The sequence below is a fragment of the Nicotiana tabacum genome, chromosome 19 (genome assembly GCF_000715075.1).
Source record: "Nicotiana tabacum cultivar K326 chromosome 19, ASM71507v2, whole genome shotgun sequence".
NCBI lineage: Eukaryota > Viridiplantae > Streptophyta > Magnoliopsida > Solanales > Solanaceae > Nicotiana > Nicotiana tabacum.
Window position 1 is genome coordinate 75088332 of NC_134098.1, and position 18540 is coordinate 75106871.

The window sequence follows — 18540 nt, forward strand, 5'->3', positions numbered from 1 at the left end:
CATGTCCACAGACTTCTCTCCTCCTAGTCTACCAATCGCATTCCGCAAAGATATTCGATCCACTCTCAATCCCCATCCCCATTATATTGATTTGAGTTATCATCGTTTATCATCACCGCATTATGCTTTTGTGTCATCTTTGTCCTTAATTTCTATCCCTATGTCCACAAGGACAAGCTATGATCAGAGATATATCTGCTTTACATATTAGTGGTATTTGGGAGCTTGTTTCTCTACCTCCCGGTAAATCTATTATTGGTTGTCGGTGGGTATATGCAGGCAAAGTTGGTCCATATAATCAAATTGATCGCCATTGCCAAAGGTTATACTCAGATATTTGGGTTTGATTACAATATTACTTTCTTTCCCGTGGCTAGAATAGCATATGTCCACCTTCTACATTAAGAAGGCCTTGTTTGTCGGTTGCGCTGGTCACTTTCCAGGAGCTATGTTATTGAACAAAACATGTGCTCCCAAAGACTCGAGGGAAAGAGAGTATAAAGGTAAGCGAGGAAACAATATCGAAAGTTAACTGATTTTGGATAGCAGATGAGGCATCCAATTAATCTAATAAAAGGACGTGAAACCGCATCGCTCAAGAAACTAAGCTTGACAGGGGACTGAATGAGACCAATGATATGCTTATTCTTCCTCTCATCTATCTCAGTTGAGATTTCTGATAAAGAGTTCCTAAAGAAATAATAAGCTACTGAAACGGAAAAGAAAATATTCTAAGGCATTATCATTGGGAAAAATGCAAATAGAGACATCAAACCAATTTTGTATTGCAGCATAAAAACTTAGGAACACAAAAAACAACTGAGAACTATCTCTTGTAAAGAAAATCCAAGTACATCTTGAATAATTATCAATGATACTGCAAAAATAATGAAAATACAATGTTGAACTGACTTAATAGGACCCCACATATCAGAATAAACTAAGGAGAAAACAGACTATAGAAACATGGAGTGATATGTTTCTCAAGTAGACACGACTCATAATGTAATGTAAAAAAATTAGAAACCTTTTCATGAAGTTTGGATAAACTCGAATGTCCTAAACCTATGTGAATTAAGTCTACAGGATCAATAACTAGACAGACTGTGGAGGAGTTAAAGGACCTTGAATTTCAGAAGAATAGAAGAGAGGAAAGAAGTAGATTTGGGTGATATATTCTCTTGTTCTCCTGTTATTACTTTTCAATAATAAAAAACTCACTTATCCAGATATGTAATGCTACTTCTAACAAAAGACAAATTCATACCAGGCCATAAGCTTGTGGGGATGCAACTTCCAAGATGGAAAGATGAAAGATTGGATCAGCATGAGAGATAATGTAGCTAACAATTTTCCCATATGCAGTTCCAGTAGCAGCACCGATGAATAGAGATGGCGCATAGTAGCCTCCAACCAATCCAGAGGCTCGGCATAATGAAGTTGTTACTATTTTGACAGCTACAAGCTGGAGCAACAGATCAGCGGAGAGGCCTTTCACTAGTGGGCGAGATTCTAGCAGAATATTAACATTCTCAAAACCCTGGTAAAGGATTTCAGGATATGCTAAAGCTACCAGCCCAACCAGAAGACCGCCCAGGACAGGAAAAGCTGCTTTTGGCATGCCGCTGGTCATTTGAATATTTTCCACTATTTGCAGCATAAATGATGTACAACTTGATAATGCCACTGAAACTAAGCCACAAAAGATGCCCAGCAGAAGATAAAGCGGCAGCTCTGAAATGGAAACGAAAAATTAACTCAATAATACATACCAAAAAGAGTTCAAAACACATTTGTACTTACCACAGTAAGTAATAGCAATGACAAAAACGTGATTCTAAGAGTAATATCACGTGGAGGAAGACTGCATAACCCCTAATTGAAAAAAAGGACAATAATAAAATAAAAAAATGTTCATCGCCCTTTTGTAAGGTATGGTAACGTTGTATGCAAAATATTTTCCTCTTTTGATCACCGGTAATCTGAAAATTTGTTAGACAAATAATTCTAGACGATACAAATTAGAAAGAATTTACTCCTTGATTAACCTTCCTAATCACTCAAAATAAGAGGAACATCATGTTAATGATAAATCATGAGACTAATTTATTTTGTTCTGGGAACATTCAGGCTATATGGGAGAATTAACATTCTTTATATTTATCAGTTATTTTCTTCATTTCATAGTAGATCGCCTCACTTTGATTTTATGCTAAATTAGAGCCCTGACTTATAAGACGGTAGGGTTGTAAGAGAATGTTACACTTGTTCCCTTATTGGTTGTGTAAGGTTTTCAACAGGAGTTTAAATGGTCCTGGGCTACTCTACTCATTGCCTTAAGGTTTTGAGTTGGATGCTCAGAGCCAAACTTGAGGGAGCCTGTTAGCACAACCGCTTTCTCTCTTCATATTCAATCGCTTTGGACTTCTCTTTCTTAACTCGTGGAACTGCTCTGGGCTTCTCTCTCTCTCTCTCTCTTTCTCCTAACATTGTTGTAGCATGTAAGTCCAATCATTAGCCCGTTGAGCCGAATTAATCTCGCTCTACGTAGCCCGTCGTTGTGAGCCTCCTCACTCTCTACTTCAAAAAGAACAAAAACAAAAAAAGGCAATAAGGTCAAATCAAATCCACATCTAAACCCTAAAAACTGGATTATACATGTGGGAGGGTGTTAGAAAATGCTATACTTGCCATTCATTGGTTGTGTAAGGGTCTCCAAAGGAATTCAAATGGACCTAGCTATTCTATCAGAAGTGTTATTGAAATTTGTACGAAAAAGAAGAAACAAAAAAAGAAACATGTTCTCATTCCGATATTCTTTTTGGTTCATTTTATGTACAAAAATTCTAGAACTCCTAAACTATTACTCCTGATCAGTAAGTGATTAATGTGCTTTATTCATCGGAACGGCACCACAAAAGTGTTGGATGTTCACATGTACATATCAGTGCCTGCCAATTTAAAAAGCAAGGAGCTGAGAAATTATAGTCAGCTGCCTATGTCATTTACATTCAGCATCTCTCACCAAAGAGCCAAAAAAATACAAACATTTGAATCTAAGCCTATGAACATGTTCTACCTTCCCTTCAAAACATTAAATATTTTACCCACCAAATAACCTACAAGATGCATGCAGAAATCGTGAACCACAGTCTTTTATTCTCCCTGTTGAGTTTTCTGTCGTACCAGCTCAGAAGCTTTGTCTGATGCTATTCACAAAAACAACCACTCTATTTTCCAAATAAGTTCCCAAATCTAAATTGTGTGCCGAGATAAGAAAGACGATAGCAACTTGTAACAAGCCTAACAAAGTAGTGTTCATCTTTCTGTTGTTTTATCTATCAGAATCCGGTGTCTCCTGGATGATATTGAACCCTTGAAGCTTCATTTGCAACTGAATCAACCACTCTATCTCTTAATCCTCAAAATTCCTTCCGAAGAAGATGTCCCACCTTAGTTTGTCGTATGTTGTGCAACTGCATCGTCAGTTTAGAGCAAAACTATATAAATCTGGGCACTCAATTTTCAGCGGGCTATGACCTAACGAAATGCTGAGTGTTAAATGCCAATTCCTCCAATAAGTTCCTGCTTCCCTTCAGGACACTTTCACCATCAGGGGTATTCACTGGACATGAGCAACATTGACCGGAAGATTCAAATTTTGCTACAACCATATGCTCCGCAGATATTTAAAGTTTTGGGCACATTTGCGTGATCATTTAAATAAGATGCTCCTTTTCTGTAGTTGCAGCTATTTTATACCCAAGTCTCCACTTCCTAGATTATATGACTTAACTCCACTTGACCAAAGGAAAGGAGGTTCCTTCCTTGAAACAGTTCCATAGGAAACCTCTTCTTAATTTGACAAGTCTCTTTACAACCTTAATGGCAAGAGGGTAAAGAGACATTCGTATGTATGGAGATTGTCAAGTACATTGTTAATGAGAGTAATCCTGCCACCAAAAGAAATCTTTCAGTAGCAATATCAGGATCAATGTTGGCAATGGGTTGAAGACATCTTTTTGGGAAGATCACCGGATAGGGCAAGGAAGGTTGAAAGATTTTTCCTGACTTATTCTCTCTAAGTCTTCAAAGCCAAGCATTGGTAAGTCAGTCTGGAGCTCACAAGGATGGAACTGGAACTTTAGAAGATCTTTGGATGATTGGGAGATAAACAGAGTTTCTATCTTCCTCCAAACTCTTGAACCTTTCAAGGGTACATCACAGACCTGTGAGAAAGCACGAGAGAAAATATGTTATTGATATTGGATGTTCAATACAATACAAGAGGGGCTCACCGAGTCCGCTGGGAAGAGGATGCAGCACGATCTGTGATCAACACGGTCTGCTATGGAACCACGTGCATCTATTTAAAGATGCAGAACCCCCGGCAAAAGGGACGTTAGTACTGTCTTATTTATAGCTATACTATACAAGGACATACTACTCCTATTCCAATGTGAGACAAGACTACACTATATACATAGCTGTAAACTAACACTCCCCCTCAAGCCGGTGCATACAAATCATATGTACCGAGCTTGTTACATATATAACCAATACGAGGACCAGTGAGAGACTTGGTGAAAATATCTGCAAGTTGATCATTCGACCTCACAAACTTTGTAGCAATCTCTCCTGAAAGTATCTTTTCTCTGACGAAGTGACAATCAATCTCAATGTGTTTAGTTCTCTCATGGAACACCGGATTTGATGCAATATGAAGGGCAGCTTGATTATCGCACACAAGTTCCATCCGATTGATTTCACCAAATTTCAACTCCTTGAGCAATTGTTTGGTCGAGACTAGCTCATATGTTGCCATAGCCATTGCTCGATATTCTGCTTCTGCACTAGACCGAGCAACTACATTCTGTTTCTTGCTCTTCCAAGACACCAAATTGCCTCCTACTAAAACACAACATCCAGACGTAGAACGTCTATCAGAAGGTGATCCTGCCCAATCAGCATCTGAGTATCCAACGATCTGCTCATGACCTTGATCCTCAAACAGTAACCCTTTGCCTGGAGCCGATTTTATATACCGAATAATGCGGACAACTGCAACCCAATGACTATCACAGGGAGAATTCATAAATCGACTCACAACACTTACAGGATAAGAAATATCGGGTCTAGTCACTGTGAGATAATTTAATTTTCCAACCAGCCGCCTATAGCTTGCAGGATCGCTAAGCGGCTCCCCCTGTCCTGGCATAAGTTTAGAATTCGGATCCATCGGAATGTCAACAGGGTGCCGATAAAACACAGAGTGATCAGCTTCACTACGAGTCATGCCAAACTCCTGGATAACCGTGCTGAACTTACCAAACCAGGCTCTAGGAGACTGCTTTAGACCATAAAGTGACCGACGCAAGCGACATACAAGGCCACGAGACCCCCTCCTGAGCAACAAAACCAGGTGGTTGCTCTATATAAACCTCATCCTCAAGATCACCGTGAAAAAAGGCATTCTTAGTGTTCAGCTGATAGAGGGGCCAATGACGAACCGCAGCCATGGATAGAAAAAGACGGACTGAAGCCACTTTAGCCACGGGAGAGAAGGTATCACTGTAATCGAGCCCAAATATCTGAGTATATCCTTTGGCAACAAGACGGGCCTTAAGTCGATCAATCTGGCCATCGGGACCAACTTTGACTGCATAAACCCAACGACAACCAACAGTAGATTTACCTGAGGGAAGAGGAACAAGCTCCCAAGTACCACTTGTATGTAAAGCAGACATCTCGTCACTCATAGCCTGTCGCCATCCTGGGTGAGACAACGTTTCACCTGTAGACTTAGGGATGGAAACCGAGTTCAAAGAAGATATAAAAGCATAATGGGGAAATGACAGACGATGATAACTCAAACCGACATAATGAGGATTAGGGTTAAGTATGGTTCGTATACCTTTCCGAAGTGCAATCAGTGTACTAGGAGCAGGGTCCGCAGCAGGAGAAGGGTCAGGTGCAGGACGAGAACCAGTTGGGCCCGATGTAGGGCGCGAACGATGATGATAAGTCAAGAGTGGTGTTCCTGTGGCTGGGGAACTACGAGGAACAACACTAGACTCCTCAACGGCTGGTATGGATGAAACCTCTGTGGTCGAAGGTGGAGGAGGAGCTATAGTAAACTCCTCAAAGGTCGGTATAGGTAAGACCTCAGATATATCATGGTGGTCAGCAAAAGTAAAGAAAGGTTTAGACTCAAAAAATGTGACGTCAGCTGACATAAGGTACCTACGAAGATCTGGAGAATAATAACGATATCCCTTCTGAACACGAGAATAACCAAGGAAGACACACTTGAGAGCACGAAGAGCTAACTTATCTTTCCCAGGGGCTAAGTTATGAACAAAACACGTGCTTCCAAAAATACGGGGTGGAAGAGAGTATAAGGGTGACTGGGGAAACAATACTGAATGTGGAATCTGATCCTTGATGGGAGATGAAGGCATCCGATTAATCAAATAACAAGTTGTGAGCACTGCATCGCCCCAAAAACGCAACGGAACACGAGATTCAATTAGAAGTGTGCGAGCAATCTCAATAAGGTGCCTATTCTTTCTCTCAGCAACCCCATTTTGTTGAGGGGTATAAGGACAAGATGTCTGATGAATAATTCCTTGAGAAGTCATAAACTGCTGAAATTGAAAAGATAAATATTCTAAGGCATTATCACTGCGAAAAATGCGAATAGAAACACCAAATTGGTTTTTCATTTCAGCACAGAAACTCTGGAATATAGAAAATAACTCAGAACGGTCTTTCATTAAGAAAAGCCAAGTACATCTTGAATAATCATCAATGAAACTAACAAAATAACGAAATCCCAAGGTTGAACTTACTCTACTAGGACCCCATATATCAGAATGAACTAAGGAGAAGGCAGACTATGCAAGACTCTCAACACTACGCGAAAAGGAGGCTCGGGTATGTTTCCCAAGCTGACACGACTCACAATCTAATGTAGACAAACTAGATAAACTAGGCACCATCTTCTGAAGTTTGGATAAACTCGGATGTCCTAAACGTCTGTGGATTAGATCTGGAGGATCTGTAACTAGACATGTTGTGGAAGGACTGAGTGAGTTAAGGTAGTAAAGGCCTTCTGATTCACGTCCTGTACCAATTGTCTGTCCCGTACTGCAGTCCTGCATAATAAAAGAATCGTCAATAAAATATATACCACAATGGAGGGCACGAGTCAAACGACTAACAGATGCAAGACGAAAAAGACAGCCAGGGACATAAAGAACAGAATCTAGGGTGATAGAAGACAAGGGATTAGCTTGTCCAACTCCTTTTGCCGTAATTTGACATCCATTGGCTAAAGTAACAATGGGAAGAGACTATGAATATACAATATTTAACAAAAGTGATATATTACCAGAGATGTGATCAGAAGCGCCTGAGTCCATGACCCATGGGCCAAGAGTGCTAGACTGGGAAACACAAGCAAAAAAATTACCAGTAAAAGAAGTATCAGTCTAAGCAACTGAGGCTACTTGTGGAGATGTCTGCTTACTTGTTCGATACTGAAGGAGTTCATTATATTCTTCTTTAGATAAAGAAAATCCCTGGTTACCTGGAGTCTCGGTCTGAGCAATGTAAGCATTTTTGGGTGGACGACCATGTAAGGAATAACACATTTCACGAGTGTGTCCAAGTTTGTGACAATAAGAACACTTGGGTCTAGATCTTCCAAAACGACCTCCTCCTCGTCTATGCTCCATAGTTTGAGATGCCCGAACATCCATTGTCTGGGATGCAAGAACAGAGGAATCAAGTATCTGTGATGAGATCACTGGTGGACTTGGTGCTGCAGCAAGGCGGAGTAATCGAGAGAATAATTCATCAACTGTCGGGACAGTCGGACTAGCTAAAATATGGTCGCGTACTGAATCAAGATCATTAGGAAGTTCAGCGAGGGTAAGAGCGAGAAACATCTTTTGTCGCTGCTCTTGTTGTTTTTCAACACTAGCAGAAACTGGCATCAACTTCTCAAATTCCCCCATGATTGCTTGTACTTGACCCAAGTAAGTAGACATATCTAATTCTTGCTTCTTTCAGTTTGTCATCCGCGATATCACATCATAGAAGCGAGATATGTCATTAGTGTATAAGGTGTGTGCCTTTGCCCAAACCAAATAACATGTCAGGAATGGACGAAACAAGGGCATCAACTTGGAATCAATAGATCGCCACAAGATGCTACATAACTGAGCATCGATTTTTGTCCAAAGTGTTATTGCCTTTTCATCTCCTTCGCTAGACGGTTTGATTAGATGATCTTGAACACCTTGGCCTCTACACCACAACTCGACAGATGAAGCCCAAGCTAAGTAGTTTGAACCTCCCATTTAAGGTTCTGAGGTAATAATAACACTAGAGCTTCCAGAACTCATGTTTCTAGACCCAAAAACATCAAATCCCATAGACATTGTTGCAAATTATTACCAAATAAGAGAAAGAATCAATTGTAATCCACTGAAACAGAGTAAGGAAACACAAAAACAGAATAATGAAATACTGTAGCAGCCGGAATCTTACTGTAGTTGTCGGAATAGTACTATAGCTGCCGGAATAGTACTGTAGCAGCCGGAAAAAACTCAAAGTGGTCGGAATGAAATGAAAACAGTAGGGGTAGGATAGGAATTACCAGGCGACCCAACTGTTCTGAAGGAAGTTTTTCAAAAAATGGACGGAAGTGGTCGTACGCGCCGGCGCGTGAGCTTCTGGTGGCGTGAGGAGGCTGCTGCCGGAGATTTTTACTGGGGTTTGGTCGCCGGACAGTGATTACTCTTGTGGTAGTGTTGGATTTATAAAGCAAACGCAAACAACCTTGAAAGAGTCGTCGGAAAAAGACTTCCGGTGACTGATTTCTCTTCCCGGAGTCGCTGGAATTTATGCGCAGCGATAAATCTCTCACAATTGCTCTGATACCATGTGAGAAAGCACGGGAGAAAATATGTTATTGATATTGGATGTTCAATACAATACAAGAGGTCCTTATTTATAGCTATACTATACAAGGACATACTACTCCTATTCCAATGTGGGACAAGACTACACTATATACATAGCTGTAAACTAACAAGACCATAGATAAAATAGTTTGGAAGCTGAATAGCAAAGGTGCATTTTCAGTAAAAGATGCATACTGGACTCTAAATCATAATGTTTCAATGACTGAGGTGTGGCCTTGGAAACACATTTGGAGGGTTAAAACTCCTCCCAAAGTATCATGTTTTGTCTGGTTAGTGGTAAAAAAGCATGTTTAACACATGATAACTTACAAAGAAGAGGTTTCCAGATTTGCTCAAGATGTTTTCTTTGTGGACAGGAAGTAGAAAGTAATGCTCACTTGTTCCTACATTGCAGAATCACTACAAATCCGTGGAACATGTTCTTTTATATGTTGGGAGTTAATTGGGTCATATCTAGAACCACATTGGAACTTCTAGTCAATTGGAAGGGAATTGGTAGAAAAAATGGATAAAGACAAATGGAAAAGCATCCCAGCTTGTATATGGTGGATTGCATGGAACGAAAGGAACTCGAGATGTTTGAAGGCAAAAGAAACTCCATTCAGAAGATTAAGATGGATTGTCTTTCCTTGTTTTATTTTTTTGGTGTAAACAAGAAATGTTTAGTGAGGTAGGAGACCTGATAGATTTTATAGGCAGCTTGTAATTTACGTTACACCAGGTGCTTGTCTTTTGCTCTTTTGGAGTTGTACATACAGCTATTAGCACTAATGACTAACCTGGCGCTGATCTTATTATCAATACAAACTGTTACCTTTCTCAAAAAAAATTAGTCATACGATGAGCCTTTGTAAGAGTGATGGAGCATAGACTTGGATAAACTACAAGTATGACACAGAACCATATTGGATTTATACTTGGTAGATTTGTCACAGAGGTTATATTTTCACTAAGAAAATTGACAAAAAGTTACCACTCTAAAGAGTAACTTTTTACTAAGAACCAAACTAGCTATGGTGCCAACAAAAGCTTGAACTACGGATAACCACTCTAAAGAGTAAAGTTTAAGGATAAGTATAACTGTATAAGTAAGACATAATATTATTGGACGGAAGTTGTCCCAAAAGATCAATATAGAACACAATTAAAGCTAAAGGTTCTTATATACGATACCAGCTATTTCAGATTAAGGTTTATTCATGGTGGTACATTTGCATTAGGCCAGTGTCTCTAGGAGTCTTCTTTAATCTATTTAGAGATTTGTACGTCAAAGTAGAAAATAAAGAGAACCTCTGATAATAGAGAATCCCAAAGTACTGAATATTCGAAAGAAATGGGACTAAAGAAATTGAAATGGATAGTGATGATCTGTGTAGCCAACCCCAACTAGCTGTTGAAATGTAGTTGTTGTTGCTGTAAGTGACGGGTACAATTGTATTTAAGAATCAAACTCGAGAAAGAAGTCCAAAATTACCAGTAGGTGTACGGAAATCATATCCTGGAACTGCAAATGCAGGTTCAGAGCCAAGACCAATTTCTGAGACTACAGAAGCTATAACAGCACTGAGAATAACCATTGAAGTCGTATTTGTCAAGTACAAGGAGGACTCTGCAGGTGATGGCCATAACACAGATTCCACAGCAAAGAAACAGCCCCCGACAGCAGCATTAAATCCTTTAAAGTAGAAAACAAGGAGAGTTTCAAAGTGACACAAACAGTATAACCATGGAGAGAAAATGACTGACAAGATATAACAGGAAAATGTTAGCAGAACAAGAAGTAAATTTCCAGAAAATGAATTCCTGTAAGGCAGCAGATGCTGACAGCAGAAAAAACAAGAAAATGCTCACTGAACATCCCCGGATTAAGTCAAAACAACCATAGTACAGGGTACATTAGCTTATTAGCAAATAAGAATGACAAAGAAATAGGTCACAACAACTTATCAAAAAAACAAATAGTTCTGTTTTATCACTCTTGCTTTTCTCCTGCAAAGTTTCCTAAGATGAAATTGCATTACGTGACATTCTCTTCTTCTTTTTTTTTGGATAAGCAAACTCGAATAAGTGCCATTGTTTTCTCTTTTTCAGCAATGGCCACAAAAATGCTGAATTAAGTTCATAAATCTTTACCTTTTAAAGGATTTTTAATCTTCCAACAAACAGAAAAAACCTTTGGTATTTTTCTTCCTCAAAATAAATTGTTTGAGATCTGATTCCACAAATCATCCTTTAGTACTCGACAATTGTAAAGCATTTCATTAGTTTTGGACTATGTGATGTGAAGCACCAGCTAGGTACATCCCTCTATTATGGCAGAACAATGGCAAACATTTATTAAAGGTATAATAAATCTAGTGAGGCAATCCAAGAAGCATTAGCTAAGATAAGGACAGAATGGTCATCTGCCACCAAGATGCCATTCCTGGGGAACCCCCGCTCACCAAGTTCAAGTTCTCACAACGCAAAAGGAAAAGTGATGTGGTCATGTAGGCATAGAGAATACTGTAGAACATTCAAGAAATGGTCTACTAATTGAGGTACTTCTTCATCAGGTGACTCTGCAAACATGGCGGAGTTGTCATTATATTTGCAACTAGTTGATGACCAGTCTATTCTATCAAGTAGATAGAATTAAATGGTCCATTTAATTTAAGGTACTACTCAAACTAGCATTATTCAGTCAAAGGAAGTGAATTTCCCTTGACGAGTCGAACTCTGTACAATAAGGAAACTCGACAAAGAAGTGGAATCTGTATTTGGAGCCAATTCGAGTAATGTATGGGACATCATATCTCTTAGTAAATAGAGTAGTCTACTAACAAATGAACTGCCCACCTTTTCCAGCCTCTTCTTGTCTCTTAACCTCTATTTACCACCCCACATAAAACCATATGAAAGGATTAGTGTCAGCGATAAAATTGCAGGAACAAAACCATATGAAGCCAATCCATGTCAACAATAAAATTGCAGGAACATATGAACCCATAAGCAGTTGCTTATGTTTCTGCATCAGAAGTCACCAGTTGAATTTGTGAATGAATTTCTCGGGATATGTTAGAAATTAAAATTTGATTTATTAAACTTCAAGTACTTCACTAGAAAAGGACCTGGCAGAACTTTGGAAATTAGGAAGCCTAGGAAACTTCTAAAGAACTAGTTCAACCCTGAAAATAAGGACAAGACTAAGAGCCTAAACTCAATTTTCATTGCTCTTATTCCTAAGAAAAAGGGGGCAGCGGAAGTGAAAGATTTTAGACCTATCAGCTTGTTGGGCAGTGTCTATAAAATAATTGCAAAGTCGATAGCTGAAAGATTAAAGATGGTGATAGGAAAATTGATATTAGATAATCAGAATGCCTTTGTAAGAGGAAGGCAATTTATTGATGCTGCTATGGTAGCTAATGAGTGTCTTGAATATCTATTCAAGAGGAAGATTAAAGGGGTGGCCTGCAAACTTGACGTGGAAAAGGCTTATGATCATGTAAATTGGTCATGTCTGTTAAATCTGATGAAACATACGAATTTTGGGGAAAGATGGATTGGGTGGATAAAATTCTGCATATCCTCAATTAGCTTCTCAGTTTTAATTAATGGGAGTCCACATAGATACTTTAATTCTCAGAGGGGGTTAAGACAGGGGGATCCAATATCCCCCTATTTATTTTTGTTGGTGATGGAAATCTTTAGCAGAATGCTTTTAAAAGCAGAAAAGTTAGGGTGGATTAGAGGATTGAAAATTAGAAAAAGAGAGGGGGAAGAACTGTATTTCTCACACATACTCTATGCTGATGATACATTGATATTATGTGAAGCTGAAAAAGAGCAACTCTTACACCTCATAGGAGTACTACTAGCTTTTGAAGCTGTCTCGGGATTGAAAGTGAACTTGGCAAAGAGTAATGTGTTTAGTATTAATGCCGAGCATTGTATTGATGATCTGGCAGATGTTTTGGGTTGTAAAGTGGAGCAGCTACCATCCACCTATCTGGGCCTACCACTTGGAGCAAAAAAGAATGATGCAAAGATGTGGCAGGGGGTCTTGGATAGATGTAGCAGTAAACTGGTGTCATGGAAAAGACAATATTTATCTCTTGGTGGTAGGCTTACACTGGTCAATAGTGTGATGGATGGTATACCTACTTATCTAATATCTCTCGTTAAAATGCCAACATCAGTGGAGAAAAAATTGAATACTATGAGGAATAAATTTTTGTGGGAAGGTAATAATGATAACAAGAAATTTCACTTGGTCAAATGGCAAGAGGTGATGAAAAAAAAAGAAAGAGGGGGATTAGGAGTGAGGAATCTAAAGATGCATAACAAAAGTCTTTTATTTAAATGGCTATGGAGATATAATTATGATGGGAATAGATTATGGAAAAAGGTGATAGATGCCAAGTATGGTATGAAGGACATGTGGGCTCCTCGTTCAATTCAATCTTCTTCAAAAGGGGGAGTTTGGAGCACAATTAGTAATCTTTGGAATAAATATAGTCAGTTTGTGAAACTGAAACTTGGAAATGGTAATAATACCCTGTTTTGGTCTGATATGTGGTTGGAAAATGGAAGTCTTAGATCAAAGTTTCCTGGTCTATATAGCTGCTCTATTAACAAAAATGGAAGAGTGTTAGACTTCTATTCAAGCACCGGCTGGCAGCTAATCTTCAAGAGGGGCCTCAATGACTGGGAAGTTGATGAATTTTCCCAATTGATGCAGTTATTGAATAATGTTAGATTGGAGGAAAACAGGAGAGACTCATTAATCTGGGCAGCAAGTAATGATGGTATTTTCACAGTCAGCAGTTGTTATAGCTTGTTACAAAAACTACAAGGGCTTTATCAGTCAAATTGGCCATGGAAAGCAATATGGAAGTCAAAAGCACTTATTAAAGTAGCCCGTTTTGGTTGGATTGGAGCAAAGGAAGCTTTTCTAACTCAGGAGAACTTGCAGAAGAGAGGTTTTGCTCTATGTAACCGGTGTTACATGTGTGAAGAAGAGGCAGAAACAGTCAACCATCTAATCATCCATTTCAAAGTGGCAAAGCAGTGTTGGTAGCTCTTCCTAAATATATATGATGTCAAGTGGGCAATGCCTGCCAGTGTAAAGTTTGTTGGAGACATGGCAACAACAAAAAGTGGCAAAGAGTCAACAGATAGTATGAAGAACAATTCCTCTATGTGTGTTCTGGACAATATGGTTGGAAAGAAACAGGATTTGCTTTGAAGGGGAAAGGCAGCATGTATCCAGGATTAAAAACAGATGCTTATTAAACTTGTATTTCTGGTGTAAAAGACATGTAATGAAAAATATGGAACAATATATGAATTTTCTAGAGGAGCTAGGAGGAATGTAGTTGCTTTGTTGTATTAGTTTGGATGTTTGTAATTTTGCACCATCTTGGTACCTTTTAATAAAATCTTACCTTATCAAAAAAAAAAAAATAAGGACAACACTATACCTCTACAGTGTGTGCCCCTTCCTGGACTCTCATAAAGACTCTGCAAATGCCTCGTATTGAGGCTCTCTGGGAATTGCTCTAAACATGTTGGGTTAGATACTGGAAATATTGACAAAAATAAAAAGCAGGCTCAACCAAATAATTCCAGGTTTTTTTACATAATTCCAATTTCCAACTCGCGACTCAAGCTTAAGAATACTCTACATAAAGTAATTTGGAGTTTTTCTTGTCTAGCTATCCAACTTATGAGACATTGCTTTTGCTAATTCAACTTGAAGGGAGACAAAAGCCAGCTAGCAAACCATCCGCATCTCAACACTCTTTTTTTTTAGAAGGTAACATATCCATATCTCAACACTCTACTACTACATAATTGGAAGAGACGTCAAGCGAAATCAGTCAATAACTACATGGTTAGCCTAAATGTCATTTGTCACTAAAGACAAAAGTAACCACAGGCATTATAGAATTTACAATGACGATTGGTTATATCGGATGAAATAGAAATATAGAGAACAAATAATGCACGTATGATAAGGTTGATGTGAAATAACATTTTAGGACTAGTCATCTTTCTGTTTGTTGAGCTTTTGATACAATGTGAAAAGTTCACTAGTAAATTTTAGGTCCATATGTTGCTGGGTAAGTGATGCGCTTCTCACCTAACGGAGACTACATCAATATATATTCACTTTTCTTATCTAAACTTCAATTAAGTATTTTTCTTTAGATAGTTGCCTAATATGACACTTTGAGTTCATTTTTCATTTTCTGCTCAAGGAATTTGGGAAATTTAACTTCTCCCATAGAGTAAGCTTGGACAAAATTAGTAGCTTGTGGGAACCAAGTTGGCTGGCTCAACTTTATTGACAGCAAACGTCTGAAAAAGGAACTGGGGAAACAAAGCTTCAGAAATATATCATAGTACTTGGGCAGAATGCAGGCACTGGAAATTAATAACCTACTTATAGCTGATTGCAGTTCCTCTCAAAGTCAAGATGTAAGCTGCTTTATTTTTGGGTCACCCGGTGTCATTTCACTGTATCTTGGGGGGGGGGGGGGGGATCTATTTATAGTTTTTCAAGTGCTTTTGCTTGCTCAAGGGGTTCACTGTTTTTACAGTTTATTGGTTTGAGTGCAAACACATTTGCATTTACAGAAAGGCTTCCCAGGAAAGAGGAAAGCATACAACAGGCTACATGTAATTATAAGGAAAATGTACCATGTATGGTTCAGAACCAAGAATAATATGGGGAACAAACCAGAAGCGATTCCAGCAGCTGATCCAGCAGCCTTGAGTGACAGCTTTCTACGACCACCTTTATCAAGCAGAGCTCCAACTCCCTTGGCAACAGATGTACCAATTTCAACACTAGGGCCTTCTGGTCCTAAGGAATTCCCAGTTCCTAATGTGACACAAGCGGCCATTGTCTTCAAAACTGGCCCCAACACAGATTTAACAGATGATGTCCAACTTTCTTCAGTTGAAACCTCCAGAGTGGCTCGGAAGGCATTCAAAAAGCTGACTACCAAACCGCCACAAGCTGGTACTAAGATTACACGTTGCCAATGTACTCCAATGGGCTCCTCTGAGGCAGCTCGATATGGAATTCCATCCCAACAAAGATCACGTATTTCATGAACCTAACCAAGGGAGATATCCGTTATATGACCACAAATGGAACATTCACTTCAGTTCTCTTTTGTATGGTGACAATATTGTTAAATTACATGGGAGAGCATTTAAACAAAAGAAAGTGACATATGGGTTGCTGATAAATATTAGGTTATCATCGGGCGCTGCATAATCTTTTATCAAGAGCCAAATTGTATGTCTTGATTAACAAAATGACTTATAAATGAGGCCAATTTAGATTATCTGTTTCTGAACTAGCCTGGATGTTCTAAGCTGGTAAGGTTAAAATTCAGAATGTCAGCATATTTTACTAAGTTATGTGAATTTGATGTATAGGATACTCCTCTGATAAATTGTACAATAATTTAAAGTAGGCAGGGGGCTGATTGACTGAGGCCAAGTAAGTAAGGGAGAATAGTAGATGAAAAGAGAAATGAAAGACCTATAGCGCACTTACCGCAGCGTTGAAAAGCACGACACTGATACCGGTGAAGAGGCCAACAAAGCAAGCCGAGATTATAGCGGTATTATTGCCTTGTGGGATAACTTCCTCGAGCAGAGATCCTATCTGGATACCACTATCACTATCACTATCGTCTTTGCTGCTGTCGCACATATCTTGTTCTTTTTCAATGTTTCCGTCACAGGAACGTCCCGGAGGAAGAGATGGTCGTCGAGCCCAAGGCCAGCAATTTGGATGACGACCCAACAACTTTCGTGATTCATTGTTTAACAGACGAGCAAACCGAGGGGCGGAGTGCGTGACTGACTTTTTTAAAGCTTTGTCGTTACAGAAAGATACACAGATATGGCGAGGAGATAAGGAATTGAAGAGCGAATTAGGAGGATGGTGCAGCACGGTGTTTTGGCCGCTAATCATAGCTGTCTGAAGCGTACAACTTCGTCAGACCAATAATAAAAATGTCAAACATTTTTTATTCTAATATAATGTTATCACAAATTTTTTAGATTTTACCCGTCAACTAATGTCGTTAACAAAAAAAATCGTTTTTTTTATGAGGACTTTCATTTCCTTTTTCTTCTTTTTCTTAGTTTGTGGATTGGCTTTTATATTTACTAGTTTTTCGGTGGAACCTGTATACCAAGTTATGTAATATATAATATTATAAAATAATATAATATTATTGATGAAAACTAGAGTCCACAAACTATATAGAGAACCTGGTTCTCTATTAATTCACACGTAACACACACAGCAGTAAGTAAATAACACAACAATATTTTACGTGTAAAACTATCAGCTCACGGGATTAAAAATCATGACCTATTGTAATATAGGAATTAAACTCGTAATCACTCACGTACTTGCAAGTCTTTTTGTAATAACTCTATTACAAACCTCATCATTTTGACTAACTCTAGCCAAACAAAAACACAAGGTTTTTGGTATACAAAGATATCATACGAGATGCTTCTAACTAAGTTGGGCAGGAATTACAAGTGAATAACATTAACAAAGATACAACAATACTAAGGGCACAAGATGAACTTAGTGCTGGGATATAGTCCTTTGTTCTGTTGCTACTTTGTTCTTTAAGCCTTGGAGTCAATGAAGGCGGCAACACACTTGAGAAAGAATTAATGATTTAGGGTTTGCAAGTGTGTGTTTTCCCTTGTCTCGTGTTGGTAATATATAAGTGAGGTCATTGGGATGATATAAGCAAGTATCTGGTACATAGCATGCTCCAAAAAGTGATTGTTGCACTGTTGTGTGTGCAGTGCAACAGTGCAGCAGCTTTAACAGCTATAAGGAGTTGACATGTAGTGTGACCGGAGGAATTGATAGCCATTTGTTCCATCTGTCGTTCCTTTCACTGGTATCATTGGAACTTGTGCCAGACATGTGACTTGTTGTTCTGAACACTTTGAGGCTTTGTATCATGTTCCATATCTGGTTCTCATACGAAGTTTATTAAATCAACAAAACACAAAGGCACATAACTTATCAATTTTCTCCTTTTTTGATGATGACAAATTTAGAATTGAAGTTCCCCCTAAGAACCAAATCTCCATACAATTCACCTTGCAGATTAGTTATATTCCCCCTAGGAACCTATTTCTCTTTCTCCCCTTCAATTTTTCTTCCCACTTTTGGTATCATACAAAATATTTATGCAAGTAAACGTAAAAAGAAGTCCAGCAAAGTTAACTCATGCCACTTGTGTGCACACAACATAGCTAAAAATAGAGCACAAGAGTATAACATGCATAGCAAAAGACTGGGATGCTCATTGATTAATTTGAGAAGAAAAACATATGCAGTACTAGTACTATTGTTACAAAACATACGCACAATAAACCAACTTAAAGTAGCACAGTCACAAAAATAACAAACCAAAATAGGACACTGGGACGAAGACAAGCATGGATAAACTGGACACTGACAAAGGGACTGTTTAAGGGGCACTATAAGAGGGAGGGAAGGATG

General features: G+C 38.7%; 1 protein-coding gene across 3 annotated transcripts in view; it reads right to left on the minus strand.

Annotated features, from left to right (window-relative positions):
• LOC107822665 (chloride channel protein CLC-e) overlaps window positions 1-17024 on the minus strand; it is a 37164-nt gene extending 20140 nt beyond the window's left edge. Inside the window, exons 1-4 of one of the 3 annotated variants that reach the window (XM_075238011.1) lie at window positions 16549-17023; window positions 15718-16099; window positions 10468-10668; window positions 1268-1734 (exon numbers count right to left, since the gene is read on the minus strand). In XM_075238011.1, the coding sequence (XP_075094112.1) occupies window positions 1268-1734; window positions 10468-10668; window positions 15718-16099; window positions 16549-16971 (1473 nt within the window). In that variant the 5' untranslated portion in view covers window positions 16972-17023. Of the gene's footprint in view, window positions 1-1267; window positions 1735-5914; window positions 6899-10467; window positions 10669-15717; window positions 16100-16548 lie in introns of those variants that run through there. The other 2 variants (XM_075238013.1, XM_075238012.1) reach the window with 2 other exon arrangements.
• Between the last annotated feature and the right edge of the window lie 1516 nt (window positions 17025-18540).